This window comes from Buteo buteo, chromosome 5, assembly GCF_964188355.1.
Source record: "Buteo buteo chromosome 5, bButBut1.hap1.1, whole genome shotgun sequence".
In the NCBI taxonomy this organism is placed as follows: Eukaryota; Metazoa; Chordata; class Aves; order Accipitriformes; family Accipitridae; genus Buteo; species Buteo buteo.
The window spans coordinates 49,332,506-49,348,044 of record NC_134175.1 but is presented as its reverse complement, the minus strand read 5'-3'; the positions used below and the strand labels follow the sequence as shown (position 1 = coordinate 49,348,044).

General features: G+C 40.4%; 1 protein-coding gene across 1 annotated transcript in view; it reads right to left on the bottom strand.

The window, feature by feature from the left end:
• KYNU (kynureninase) overlaps positions 1-15,539 on the bottom strand; it is a 58,343-nt gene that overhangs the window by 15,586 nt on the left and 27,218 nt on the right. Inside the window, exons 8-10 of the mRNA XM_075029380.1 lie at positions 15,133-15,279; positions 8,988-9,086; positions 8,160-8,233 (exon numbers count right to left, since the gene is read on the bottom strand). Of these exons, the coding sequence (XP_074885481.1) occupies positions 8,160-8,233; positions 8,988-9,086; positions 15,133-15,279 (320 nt within the window). The remainder of the gene's footprint in view (positions 1-8,159; positions 8,234-8,987; positions 9,087-15,132; positions 15,280-15,539) is intronic.

Here is a 15,539-nt window from a genome sequence, read left to right as displayed (position 1 = left end):
ATAGTTGCCACACAGGAGAAGGCAGCAAGAGGCACCTGCCTGCAAGCACTGCCAACAATTTCAATGACAAATGAGGAGTAGTGACTGTGATAGTAAGAATTTGCTGTCAGCAACAAACAGCTGTGAAAATAAATATTTCATAAATGGAACGTGAGAGGAAGGATGGCTTAAAGTGAGTGGGCAAGAAGAAACAATATATGTCGTGCAGGTCTCTAAGAAGCTCCTGACTTAAAGATGGGTGGAGATGGGCAAGAAGTAAAGGACAGCAGGCTGTGGACTTGCTTTGCTGGACTTACCAAGAAAGGAGGTGGCATGGGAGCAAAAGAAATTATCTAGCTTGCCCGCAACAATGGTGAAGACAAAATAGATTTTACTAAAGGAGCCCAAGGAAAAAGAAAAATATGAAGAGGTATGACCTGGTGAGACCACCTTCTCCTGGCTGGGCACTGGAGAGATGAATATTCAGCCATGAAAAAGAGGGGGTACAAGGACCAGAAGCCCCATGAGCAAGTGGAAACAAATAAGCACAAGTGGTAATCCAAGCAAAAAAAAAAAAACAAAAAAAACCCAACAAAACCCACACACAATCCCCTCAGTGCACACATGCAGAATACCAACTTTGCAAGAAATGAAGAGGCTGAATTATTTCCTTAACCTGGGCAACGACCTTCCAATTACCTTTAAAAATGCTTATGGTTTGAATCAGGTGCCAGCTGTGATATGAATCACAATATGAGCTGTACGCGTGATCCCAGAGCTGCAGCTAAAGCCAGAGAGGTATTCAGCCAGGACAGGGACACGAATAGGTCTGGGAGACATGCAGTGCAGGAGACCCCATCTGAACCAGTAACTGACAATTACAGGAATATACTCCAGGGGACATAAATGAAAAAAAAAAGAAAAAAAAAAAGGTAACTGTATTAATGGCACAAAAGCATAATGGCTGTTGCTGGTACTTTCAGCTTAGAGCAGTTTCGAGGCATACCATGATCTCAAAGCACATTCAGTAAGGAAAAACTAGAAACAATTCCCCACTGTGGGCTAATGAACCAATACAGAAGCATGAGCTGATCTCATTTTTAGAGGACATGTGTAGACTACAGCCTTAATTGAGAATCTTAGGAGGAAAGCTTCATAGAAAGTACCAAAAGTGGGAATCTGAAGTAGAAAAAGTGAAAAATGATCAAATACTGAAAGTGAGTCAACATCTAGTAGGAAATCCCAAATGCAAAACAGCATTAGCTCCAGCACATTTCTGCATAGAGGTAAGCAAGTGCTTAGTGGAAACAGAAGATTTACTTGATGGTTTTTGTTGAAAATAAACTTTTTTGGCCCTAAGAAAGATAGATTCTGTGAAGTGGATATAGAAACATACAGATTAAGAGATAAGCATAAGAGGGGAGATAACATCTCTCCTTGTGACTCATTAAAAAGGTAGGCAAAGAATATTTTCTTTCCATTTTGTTAGAGGTGTGCGACACCAGCTCGAGTGTTGCATATCTAGAAGTTCATTCAGGAGGAAGGAAACAAACTCACTGCCTTCTCTTATTGGGAAAAATCAAGACACAGCAAAGTGCTTTCGAAACTACCTGTCTCAAAGTGGAGAACTGAGGCACAAAGAGCAGGCAGCTAACAACACATGTCTTTTGAAGTGTGGGGGAAAAAAAAAAAAAAAAATCACAGCAACCATACAGACTCCGAGGAGATCCCCAGGATCTTTTCCTTGCTAGTTAACAGGGATGCAAGAGTTACCCCCAGGCTACATTCACCTTTCCATCAGGCTAAGCCTGTTGTGTTCCTTTCATGTGTTCAAGCAGTTGTGTCTTACACCATCTGATGAGAAAAGCTAGAGGCGGCAGATGGGAAACTGCATCCGCAAAGAACACAGCAACCTCCCTCTCATTTCCAAGGCTGGGAGTGGGAAAGGGCCATGACGGAGCAGACTAAGTGGTGTATGTCCCATCGGTATGGTCCACAAGGAGACATGCATGAGAAATTTGAATCTGCTCAGATCTAACATGTAGAATCACTAGTTTAGTGAGCGACTGCTGAAGAATGAAAACCATTAAAGACCTATTACAAGAATTTGACCAGCCTCGGCCTTAAAATAAGAATGATTAAAAAAAAAAAAAAAAAAAAAAAAAAAAAAAAAGGCTGTGACAAGCATCATGCTTTAAATGACATTTCTTCATGTTGCTGGTGGAGTTTTGGACAAAAGAAAGAGCAAATTGTGGGGCAAAGATTTAAATATACATAAAGTCCCCAAATCTGCCCCCAAGATATCTGCAGCCAAACACATCTATGCTATAACTACTATTTTGGAGAAAATTTGACTCATGGAAGCTAAGTGCTTTTCTTTACTTGTTTATCTCCACTTATCCCTGCATTTTGATGCCTTGGTAACAGGCATGAAAAACAGGAATCAGGCCAGCACCGGGATTTTTAAAAAGACTACTTTATATATTTGAGAAATTTTACAGGAACCTTGTCTCTATTTTTCTACATGCTCCATTTTAAGGTTTGAGTTTTCAGAACTGAGAGTGTCCAGGTAGCACGGGAGTACACACAGGGAATGAAAAACAGCACACTACTTTCACACTCACTCCAACTATCCTATAGGTGACACAGACTTGATATATATTTACTCCTACATAGTCCCATGAGTTTACAAGGAGGCATAGAGCTCCTCCCTCAAACACCTTAAAATCTAACCAGGGCAAAGATGACAAAACATAGGGGAAGACCTTCAGGGAGGAAAGAATGAGAAGATTATTTATAATGAGAAAAGCAGCAAGATTGCTTAAAGATACAGCTTAATTACAAGGGAGGATTTGAAGGAAGACAGAGAGAAAATGTGTGACAGAGAACAAGGAGACAATCATGGGAGTCACATAAAAGGATGTACAGAGCTGTAGAAATAAGAACAGGAATAGATGATGTGAGTGCACATTAACCTCTCTCTTTTTTTCTCCCAGAGACTCACTCCAAAGTTAAAAAATGCTCTTGGATATTTGCCATTCAGTTGGTGAATCCGAGAACACACCCCTGCAGGCCCATCATGGCTCTAGATTGGCCTAATAAATCACTTGTCCCAAGACAATGCAATTAAGCCTAATTAGCCGATGCCTTTATTCCTAAACAGTCTCTTCCCAAGGGAGCCTTTAACTTTTGGTTTCTAAATTAGCTCAAGGAGCTAAATTGCTCTCATCTCCTTGGCAAAGGAATAGTTCATTTCTACCTTCGCACAGGATACTTTATGCACCCGGGGGACACGTGTTGCGCTCCACGAACAGTTTATCCATACATTAGTCCACAAGGACTAGTGAAAAACCTTCTGGAAACAGCAGCATGTACACTTCCATCCATGACCACTGACTTTCCACCTTGCTGCCGTCGGCGCAGCTCCCGGGCAGTTTCTACTACATTGCTTCTCCAGATCATCTCCTTGGCCGCACCAGGGTGCTCTGTTCTGCTAAAACTTTCAGTAGTGCCGAGATACTCAGAGCTCTGAGACTCCAAGGGTCAGTGAGAACCGGACCATCTTAGCCAAGAAGTATTTTAAACAAGAGCAGATTTAGTTCGTTCCGATACAACAGATATAAAACAACCTTCCCAACCTTTTTGTGACCGTCCGTTGCTCCCAACTCACATTGCTCCAAAACGACATTATTTTCAACAGTTTCACAGAAGGTTCAGCTATTTAGTTGGGGGATTATATGGCTCTAATTCAAATGGGACTAACGTGGTATCTCCTCATAGATCAAGAAAATAACTAAAGAAAAACTCAGCTGGAGCTACCAACACTGGAAGGGGTTGAGCAACCTCTTGCAAAACAAAGTTACTGGGCAGAGAGGGTCTGCACAGCAGCAGGGTGGGGACCCAGAGCACCTGGGAAAAATGGGAATGGGGAGATGGATGGAGCTGAATTAACGTATTTTTGTTTATCTCATGCCAGGGTAAAAGTTCACTCACCAAAGTCTGTGCAGGTCTCTATAAAGAAGTAGCGGGAAGCCATTTGTACTCTGGCATTTTCGTTGGAATCAAGATGCCAAAAAGGAAAGTGATCTAAGAGAAAGGGTTGATATCTCACCTCTGCCTATGAAGAAAGTGTCTGAAGATACCTTGTGTTTCTCAAAGCTAGTATGAAATAGTTACCTTTCTGTTTCTTGCTCTTTGATACTTTTTCTTATCCTATAGTAAAAGCCGACACGCTCTTTGGACATCAGCTGCTTCCTGCACATACAGCATTTCTTCACATCACACAAACTTTTTATTTTTAAACTCTACCTGCTGCTAGTCTGTGCTAAAGTTAAGTCTTAATAAATCCTTTCATTTTAAACACTAGACTGTGTGCAGTTTTCATTTAATCTTCTGCCAAGGCTTATCTATTATTCTCCTGGCTGCTTTACATACATTTATTTCCCTTTCATCTTTTTAAGTTGTGCCTTACTTTTTCTTACAGGGATTTGACTCAGACTCTTTTTCTTCTCCTATCTCAGGACTCTGCGAGTTTGTCCCCTCCTGTCCCTTACGCCTGCTGACCGAGCTGAACTCACTGCACGTTTATAGCTGCAGATACTCCGCTGTGAGCACCTGACTTCTCCTGTACCTTCTATCCCAGGTGCTCACAAACATTCACATTTTGTTATAGATAAGTTGCTTAGTAGATTTTAGTTATCCTTCTTTTTATAAATGGAGAAATTGAGAAACAAGGGAAGGAAGAAAAAAAAAAAAAAACAACCCAAACAAAAACACATAACACTTTTCTGGAGCCCAAAAAGGTAGTCAAGCAAAATTTCAGTATTAGTAGGTCACCTTAGTGCTCTCTGCGCCTTGGAAACCTCGCCTCCACAACATAACTGCATTTATGTAGAAAGCTGGTGGCACAGGATCAGCCTGCACTGACCAAACAGTTTCAGCAGTGTTTCATAGCTCTGCTCTCTTCAGGTCTTCTTTTATTTGAAACCTTCCCATAGAGAAATCACTCTAGCACAATTAGCCAAGAATGTATTGCATTGTGATATATAGAGCAGGTATTAAAAAAGCTATTTGAGTATTAAAAGACTTCAAAGGAGGTGAGATCATGAGAGAATAGGGATAGATTGGACCCATATATGTCAGACTGATTCGGTTTTACTGCTCTAGGAAGAAAGATAGGGGACTAGCAAAGGACTACCCAACATACTCGGGTACAGATGTTAATTAAGACTGTAACAACATGTAACTTTTAGACCCATGGCCCTTGCAGTGAATTAGAGGACTATCCCCAGCTAAGGCAGGCACTGCAGGACAGTGTTTGCAGCGACACAAAACGAGAAAGGGACATACAAGGCTGTGTCGTCTGCAGCCTCCATCTCCCAGCCATCGGACCTAAGGATCAAACCTTGCTCTTAGGCATAAATCCTTTGCCAAGTTAGTGAACCACCAACTTTTAAAAATCTTGTGGGAAGCTTGCATATCCGTAAAGAGGAGAGGTGGGACTGGTGTTGCCTTTTGGCTGCTGGGATGTGCCACGGTATTGCTGGATAACACCAGTGTGAGGTTGTGTAGGGTTGCAGTTGGGCTGCCCCAACCTCAGTCTGGAGACTCAAAGCAGAAAGCGGTTTCGGCATGGCCCTAGCTGCTGGTGGTAAGGCTATTAAATAAATTACTTCACTGTCTCTCAAGTTGCATTTTAAGAGAAAGCAGCAGCAAAGAAGTGTTTTGCTGTCCAGGGAGCGGGCTCTGGATGGAGCAGCACCACAGGGAGCAGCTGGAAGGGAATAGAGTTTCTACAAAGCGAGCGCCTATTTGCTTACGCTGCTCTAATTAGCAGGACTCTGGGCATGGACAAAAAGCATGCTCACAAAATTAAGGGAAGCTAAAACAAAATACCTAAGTGCCTTTGGTGATGGGTAGTAGCTGGGCTTCGGGATTTAAAATTAAAGTTTGGGTTTGAGCTGTTTCATTTTCAATAAACACCTAAATCCTTTTTGTCCCAGCCTGAGTCGGTAACAGGCAAAGGCACTTGGCAAACGTTCTGGGTCTGCCTCTCTGAATTATGGTCAGAACACACATTTTTATATTAAAATACAATACATTGTTTCAATATAAAAATAACTACCTAGTCAATAGCTTGCAGAAAGTATGAAGGATGAGACAAATTAAAGAAATCTATATAGGTGGGTAAAATGACCTGCGTAATATCGGCCATAAGTTAAAAACAATATTTCAGACAGTCTAAATGACAAAAGGATATCAGCTGGATTGGAATTTAATTACCTGCTTATGTGTGGGCTGAGATGCAAAGAAACAAAAGTGTTTGGTGCTTCTGTTTTTGAATGAAGTTGTCTGGCCACTGGGTGTCATCCTTGATTCAGATGACAGCCAAAGACTTTCTAAATACAACATAAAACCTGCAACTTCCTGAGCAGTTAAATTCCACTCTATTTGATTGTATAACATACAGCAAATTGCTCTGCATTTAAATCAGCTATAAAATTGAATACTTTGACATAGACAAATTCTCCTTTGTCTCACTGCCTTATTTGGAGCCCTGAAATGGCTGGTTGATGTGGAAAAGAAAGAAAAGTAATGCAATCGGGGCGTATTAGCTACAAACAATCTGATGAGTGATTATCAAATCTCAGGAAATATGAAATAACTATGATTAAATAATGCAAAGGGTCTATGCAGGAAGCTTGGAATTATACCCTTAATTGGGCCCCAGGCTGAAAAAGCTTATTTCATATAGGCAATTGTATTTACGACATTCAGTATCCAGATTCAGTTCATAAGTTAATGACTATGTATGAGGAAGCTGGTTCAGGAAAAACTAATTTAAGCTCTTACCTACAATACCAATCCAGTACCCTCACAGAAGTTTCAAAATTTCACCAAGGAGGAAAAAAACCCTCAAAGTCCTTGAGATTTTATCCATTCCTCCTCTTGCTATTCTGTGATTTCTAGCTGCCCTGCATTTTTTCACTGCTCAGCATCTTCCCAGCTCCCCACAGCCAGGGCCCAGAGGTTTGGCCATAGGACCAATGCCTGCACCTCCACCTGGCTAACGGGAAAGCAGAAAAAAAAAAAAACAACTTTCCAGAAGTAATATCCAGATATTCGGAATATTTTGGCAGTGTTCACATGTGAGGATCGAATCAGCTCACAACAGGTCATATGTCATCCTAATGAGTTTTCTGTTATGGGTGACTGAGAAGAACTTATCAGCGTTATTTTGTTATCTCCTGGGAGTCTAGACAGTCTGAAACCAGCATATAGTGCAGCGAAGCTGCTTATTATAATTTTATTTCTCTCTGAAATCTGGTTTAGTTTGCCTCCTTCCACCTAAAATAAAAGTAAGTGCCAGCAATTTCTCCAAGCGTTATAGCCAGAAAGAAATGTTTATATTTGTCAGTGCATTAAAAGTATTAATCCTACTGTTCTTAATATACATAGAGTACAGTCATATAACATTTTAAATAACAGTTGGTTGTGTTTTTTTTTTTAATGCAGCTAACCTCAGTTGATAGCACAGCTTTTCATGGATTAGACAGTCTTTGAGAACACAGATCTCCGTGTAATGCTTCCTAGCTTTACCAGTGGATATAAATTTAATGAAAACATGCCAGTATTAAAGAGCTATTAGACACAGAGTTGAAATTGTCTTTGATTTTGTTCACCAACCAAAGACTTCAATGATTTTAAAAAATCCATTTTTAAAGGAAGATGTTAAATATTCTCTTTACATGAAGCAGTCTCATTGGCATGATTTAGGTTACTTGTTTTTAATATTATAAGCATTCTCTTTTATGATTGTATTTAGTTTAGAACTCATAGCAAACTCCAAGGAGGAAATGTATTTAAGATGTGAGCATGCACATTAACAGTTTCAAAATTTACTAAAATTGACATAAAATAACCCATCTGACGTTACAAAGTCAGATAACCAAATTACCTAAACTTGTACTTGCAATAAGTCAGTAACGAATATTAGCCCAATGAGGGTTTTTTTGAAGCGAGGAGTTTCTTTTGCATCTATACATATATACATAGACACACACGTCCATAGTCTATGACTAGGAATCTATACACTTTCCCACTTTCAGACGTCAACTCAAAAGATATTTTCCCATTTAAACTTCACAGCACCTTTTATTTGTATATAGTAATATACTTACGCTGGTTTAATACTCTGGGAATGCTTCTCATGAATGTAGGCACCAGCAAGGCCTCCTGCTCCAGAATTTAAATACTACAAAGAATAAATCAACAGGTACATGTCATGTTCATTATCTGAAAAATATAGCTTTCCTTCCCTCACCCCGCTCTACAAAACAGATCAATTTTAACTTTCTAAAACTTAGCATTGTCTCAAAGTCTCAAAGGTAAAAGCAGGTATATTTTTTCAGATTAGTTATAAAATATCTTTCTTGGTTTACATGTCATATTTGAAGTCTCACAGAGAAAGGCTAGAAAACTGAACTACAGCTGAAACAGTCCCATGTCATAATACATATAACAAAGTCATCAAACAATTCATCTGACTATATCTGTCGATTCTTAATCTCCAGAAAAGTCAAAGGAAGCAAAGATACCTTGTTCTATGGTCTGAAATTACTTAAGTTTAGGCAAGAGTATTCTCTTTTTAGGGACCACTTAAGAAAATCCTACAGCCACAAGACCGTCTCAGTGTGGGAAATAAGAGAAGAGCCTCTGATACTGTGACCACAGAGCAGACTGTGCTTCAGAGCAGACGTTTAACCACCACTAGCATCCATCTCACATCCACAAGACCTTGCAGGTCATTGCCACCATTATCTTTTGGAACCTTTTTTAATAAAGCCACCACTAAAGTCAGCGTGCATCTCCTCATTGTGGCTGGTTCAAAGATTCAGCCAAATCTCGATCAACGGTTCAGGTGCAGTTCTTATTCACCTGACCTGTTTGCTGACCCATCATATAAGTGACATTATGGAAAACGGTCTCAAACAATGAATCTATTTTACCTTGTAGGAGCACCAGCAGGCAAAATCTACTCCCCAGTCATGTAAATGAAGCTCTACATTCCCAACAGCATGAGCCAGGTCAAATCCAACAAAGCAACCCTGCAGGAAAGAGATAATTAATATACTACTTATCAAGATAATCATCACTATAAAATTATTTTGAAAAAAAAGGTCTTTAGAGCTTTACTCGCTTTCAGTATAGGCATGCTATCAAGTCCCATCTGTTTTGAGTTATTACTAGAAACAAATTTTCTATACCATAGATAGATGTAGAAATCATGAACTGCTTTGTGGGCTTGTCTTCAAGGACACTTGAATATGGTTTAGATTCTGAAGTTTTTTCTCATGCAGGAAAGCAGAATCACTTGAAACAAGTATTCAGAACAAACGCGTAATTTCAAACTATTGTATGGCATGACAAGCTCTGGGCAAAGACAAAATAGTGATGTACATAATGATGCCAGTGACTCATGAACAATTACATTCCACTATAGACTTACACCTAAGCTCCCCCTGACATTTAAACTATGAGGATCTTGCTCTTTGGGAATCCAAATGGATGAGATAGCAGCCTATGCAAAACATTGATCTTTAAGGACTTTTGTACTTGTCCCTAAAAAGTTACAAAAGCATTTTGTCATTTCTCCGTGAAAAGGGTTGTATTTGTCATAACCGCGATTTGCATAGGGCACTGGGGAAAAAAAAAAAAAGCATGTAAGGACCACAGATGTATAGATCGAAAAGCAGCAGGTTTACACACAAAATAACCACTGGATGGCAGCATTTTTAAACTAAAAAGTTCTTCCATGCACTGCTATTTATTTAAGCGCAGAGAAATAAAACTGCCTTTTCTGCCTAGACTACAAATTAAATGCTATTTTGTTTTTAAAACACAAACAGCCTGCTTGCAAGCAGCATGGTAGGAATAAGAGTGAGAGCACAGGCTTCAGAAAAATCAACGTCCAATAATAAAACGAAGGATTTTTTTAAGAATCTCTTGCCGTGTCTTGCACAAAGGGAGCCTTAGCTAAATTATTTAAACAGTACTTTGGTATATTTAATCTTCTGCATCAGCTAGATAACAATTTGAATGAGGCAGCATTTTAAGACATGACACGCTAATTCTAATGGAGGCATTGGTGAAGTTCCCAGCTTGAGAAGTCGCTCCAAAAGGATGGGAAGAAAACTCACTCCCATCGCATTTGCACGATCTAAAGATTGGAATCAAAGTTCTAACAAATAGCCTAGCCTTCACACCCTTGGTGGCTTGTCTTCACAGGGACATGCAGAAGTGAGTTAAGACAAATCAACTGAAATAGTGAAGCTAACAGAGGGGAGCTGAAGCACACTGAATGCCCATGGGAATGGTCTCATTCAGGGATAAAATGGCCTTGGTTCAGAGAAATATAAGCTACAGCAAACTAAAGCCAATCTGCTGTTGAATGAGAAGGTTTTCATAGGGTTTTAAGGCATTAACTTCAAAACATCAGTTGACTGGACTTTAACATTTACAGGTATCCATTTGTACGTGTCCCACTCAAACTTTTTTGAAGAATTGCTGTGAGACATGCATTGATTGCAGTGGAAACCAGGAAAATAACACGATATGCTGAGAGTCTTGTGGAAAGCATGTATCTGGCAGTATGTTAAAAAAATTAAAACAAACAAGCAAACAGTAGTTGCTCATAAAAAAAAAAAAAAAATAAGAAATTTAATTCTATGGTAAGTCTTGTGTTGAAATCAGTTGTCCTTTCCCTGTCAGTAAGTGATGAACTCTATAAAAGAATATGTTCAAGCACAAGATAACAAATTAGGACAATACAGTAGATGGGAGGTAGGACGAGACTTCTTAGGACACCTGCAGGTTGGATGCCTTCACAGTCATGGTACTATAATGAGGCTCCACAGTCGCATGTGTACCTGTAATCTCAGCGTTCATAAACTTTCCTGGACACCGACACTGGCTGGCAGAGACGGGCTTGCACCGGCACCATGCACTCGTAGCCCTCAAACAGGACGGCCACCCATGAGCCATACTCCTGAACTGCTTGAACTGCTCCCCAACACTTCAAAATTGGTTGGTGAATCTTACTGGGCAGTATTTAACTTACTAACGAGGCACAGGCTAAAAATCTGGGTTCGGCACTGGCAGGTTTCCCACATTGTCTCAGAAACACCCACTCGTACCATTTTGTTCAAGTTGTCATCTGCAAGATGGGTGGTACTGGTTTGCTTTCCCTGGGAGGCGTCTGGCACTCGAATCGCACAAACAGCAAATGTTTAGCCACACAGATTGCACGGAAAAAGTAAAACAAACTGAAACAGCTCTCCCCGCACAAGCCACGCGGAATAAGGGCTGCGTGGGAACGTTGCTTCCCCAGACTAGGGGGAAGAGAGAGCTCTCCATCTGCTCTGGGTGAAGAAGAGGACATGTGCTCTCCCCTGCCTCTTCCGTTTTATTCTAACATCTAAAAGTCATTTCTGCAAAGTGTCTGGGTAGCTGCTGATAACCAGCAGGTAACAACTCAGCATGGACAATGACATTTGGAGAGAGGGAGAGAAATGACAGCTTCACACCGGCAAAGCTGGGACATTTAGAAAGAGAGACAGGAAAAGAAATGAAGATGAAGGACCTTAAAGCTCTTCCTACTGGGACTCAAGAGATTAAAATACTTTACATACGGTACAGAGTCAGTGGAAAGTACAATATAACTTATGAAATGAAAATTGTATTTGAAAGCTAGCGTCTCCTAAAAGTCAGCCATTTCTTCACTTGTGGAAGAATAAAATGACTCAACCCCCTCCATCCTCTAGACCATGCACAAAAGTATGAAACAAGGAAAACTGTTACATCCTCTTCAGCTTGCTGATGAGTCTCTTGCACAATACGTAGTAATTTTGATTTATCTGAGAGACCTAAGATGGAAAAATAGCCTGAGGTAATTTTTCAAGCTTAATTTAGTTCATTTAATATTTAATGACTTAATGAAGCTGTCTATGTGCAGAGCTTTCACTCTGGGAGGAATCTTAACGTACGTAGAGAACTTAGGAAATTGGCTTAAAAAATGTAAAAGGAAATCAGTAACTTAATTCATAAATGATTGACCTCGAGAATCCTAGGACATTTTCCAGACCTCCTGAGCTCACAGCTGAAATTTCTAGCCAAGCCCTGATAGGGTACAACACTGCAGGATTTTATTTCAATTGTACATTAAAAGAATTGTTAAGACCATCTGTGTAGAGCTTTTCTCTCTGCTACACTGACTGACAAGTGATTTTTTTTTTTCCCCCTCAAATGACACCTCCACCTTGTGTTTTCCCCTTCCTTCTTTCTTGCTTGTCAGTTCTCCCCAACCTATTTTCTGTCCCTGAGCATGGGATCCTTCACCACCCTTCACCACCAGGAAGGGGAGCCTTGCATTTTTGCTATCAACACGACTTCTCAGGCTTAACCTCTTTTAATATACATTTTAAAGGACTTCCAGCCTTTCTGTGATAATATGTCATGTATAAGACAAACATTCTAACCACTGCTGGTTTCATCAGGTCCAAAAGCTCTTGAAGGAGATGTGGTTTTAAGTCCACACATCTACTGTTCTGAAAGCTTGTCAGCCTGGGGACAGGGACAGGTTGGATGCCACCAAATAGAAATTAAGCCCATACACATTATATAGATGTTAATGATTCTGGCTCAGCAGTTTTCTTGTTCTCCTCTAACCCAACGGCAGCTCCTAACATCAGCTTTGACCTGGGAAGAGAGGAGAGGAGCCAATCGCGTTTGAAAATCCAACATTTGGGGCTTTTTGCTAACTAGAAGCTCTGAGTCTAAGAGAAGCAGCAGGATAGAGGACTACCTCTTACCAATATTATGACAGCAAACTCTTCATGAATCACTGATTTCATAGCTGTTCAAGTAAATATTTGCCACATGCAGATGTTTAAGTGTGGTGTAACAGTATGTTACATAGCAGTTTGTATAAACATATAAACATCACTTAACCAAGGGTGCAGAATCCAGAAAGTCGTTGAGCTGAGTGTATCTGACAGTAGGGAAATAAAACCAGGGCTAGCTGATGCTTTTCAAGCCTTATGAGTACTCGAGAAGTTCTTCAGGCTGAATTATTTTTTCTTTTTAAATACATTAATGACATTTTAAGTCATGAATCTACCTAGATCCCAGTCCTACATACTCTAACTACAAAAAGGTTGGCAATTAAATTTCACCTTTTTTTTCTCCCCTTTTGAAAAATCTCTGGAAGAAGAGATTTACTTCTACGTTATAGCGTTTCTAACATGCATGCAGGTGGAAACAGGCCTTTGACATCTCTCTGTGCCTGCTGGAGTACTGAACTGCTGTCAGAAATTGTTCTCCTCTTCAGTAACATGATACAGCCTCTCTATAATCATGCGGTGTCTTTGTGTATATCCATGTGGAAGCACATACCCGTGTGTTAATATTATTATTTGCACTACTTTATAGAAATTTTAAGCTGTCTCCACCAAGTCCTGGTTATCTCCTCAGATAATATAAACATCAAATCCATTTTTGCTCCATATTATGAACTATCAGTGACTGCTTTTCCCCAGAACACAGGTTGTCAGCCACTTCGGGGTGGTTTATAGCTCTCAGCGAAACTGCATCACTTCCACTCATCCAAGCATGTGTCCCACAGTCCAGAGAGCATCTTTAGAGAGGCGGTAAGGCGATAGGCTTTTCTCAGGTCCTTCATATTTACAGTAAAGAAGAAAGATTTCTCTCAGACACCTTTCAGACACGCCGCAGAGCAGATTTCGGGGAAGAAGCACTGTAGGCACGTAGGCGTTGGCAGCTGAACAAAAGCTTTGCCGCCACCAGGAGTGAGAACGAGTAGAACAGAGGGTGGCATCATCCTATTAATAACCTATCTTCCCTTTCAAACATTTCAGCGTAGCCTTTTGATTATTTGTGGTCACCAAAGTACTGGAAGACCCTCAAGGAAGGCCCCACGAAGGTGTTGCTTTTAGAGCTGCATGTTGCCAATACACAGACCCATTCCCCCCTGCAGCTGACTCTCCCCATTTCTTTTTTCCTTGGGTTTCTGCATCCATGTCAGAAGTCGGTCTTGTTTTGTGCTGTGTTCAGGACCAATTTTGTCACCAGGTGCTGCTCTGTGAGAACATTCCTTTTTTATATCCCATGGGCTCTCACACCTGCTCTGCTCTGCCAGGGGAGACTTTACCATCACTTTCCAGCAGCGTAACTTACTCCCTGACCCCCAGAAAAAATTTCCATTCCCAAACCTACAGCAACAGAAGATGTATATAGCCTGTTGTGAGCCAGAAACCTCTCCAGAGAGTTAAAACATCAAATACATGGTTTGCCAAAATCCAGTGATCCTAAATAAGCTTATGCTTGAGTGGTTTAATCTTATATGAGATAAGGTACATCCAGTAAAAGACTGCCCCTACAGAAAGTCTGGTGACCTTCTGTTGATAAGAAGACTTAATTAAAAACTATTTTCTCCTGGATTCCTAAGGCAATTGAGATGATGGTTAAAGAAGGTTTAAAGCTATGTCCACAGAGCGCACTGCCTGCAAGCTCTGAAGGCTGAGTCATCACTAAAATACAGTCATCTTGCGACGTTGATGTGCTCCACATTGTGCCTGTCTCTGGAAAACTGATCAGCTGAGTCTGAACACTGCTGGCTCCACGGGGAGCTCACCTCCCTGCTCGCTGGGGGCAAAAACTGCCACAGCATGGCTGTGGGAAAGGAGGAAAATCAGGAAAGTCTGCCAAAAAAAAGCAGAAATCTAATGCAAACTAACTTTTAAAGAGAGATTAGTGCTGTGATTATCTCCTCCTCCTTCTCCACTGAACCTCTTGAAATTCTATCCTTCAAGAAAAGCCAGTAGAAGTTAATAGTCATGAATTATCTCTCCTTATAGTTTAAGTCACACCTGCAAGATTGGTCTCACAAGGCTATTTCTTCATGCAGCACACAGCCCCTAAGGGAGCTGGGCACAGACTGCTTTTACTTTTTATCAGAGCCCTACGGGTTTCCGCATGTGCTTTGTTTTGTTCCACAAAAAGTAGAAATTAAAAATATTTCACAAGGAAAATTGATCTAAAATTGGTGTTAAAAGGAGAGGTCTGGAGAAATCCTACCTTTTCTTGGCCAGCCTTTGTTATTCTAGGGATGTCAAACAACTGTCCCGTGTAGTACTGCACCCCACTGAACAGAATGACAGCAATAGAGTCCCCTTCCTTCTCAATCACAGCAAGGATATCTTCAATCCTCAAGGTCTCCTCCCCCTAAAACAAAGTTAAAGCACACATTTTACATCAACTCTGGCAGTAATGAAACTGTCATTTCTTATTTCATAATCTATATTTTACCGCAAGCCACGCTGCTTGCATAAGGAGATCAAAAGCAAATCCTTAGCATGGTAATGATATACAAAGGTAGTGCTATGAAGTAGCCTATCAGTAAGTTACCTCAAAAAAAAAAAAATTAGCAAACTTATCCTGAAGCTGCCAGTTATAAAAAGACTATTCACTTCATATTTTAACAT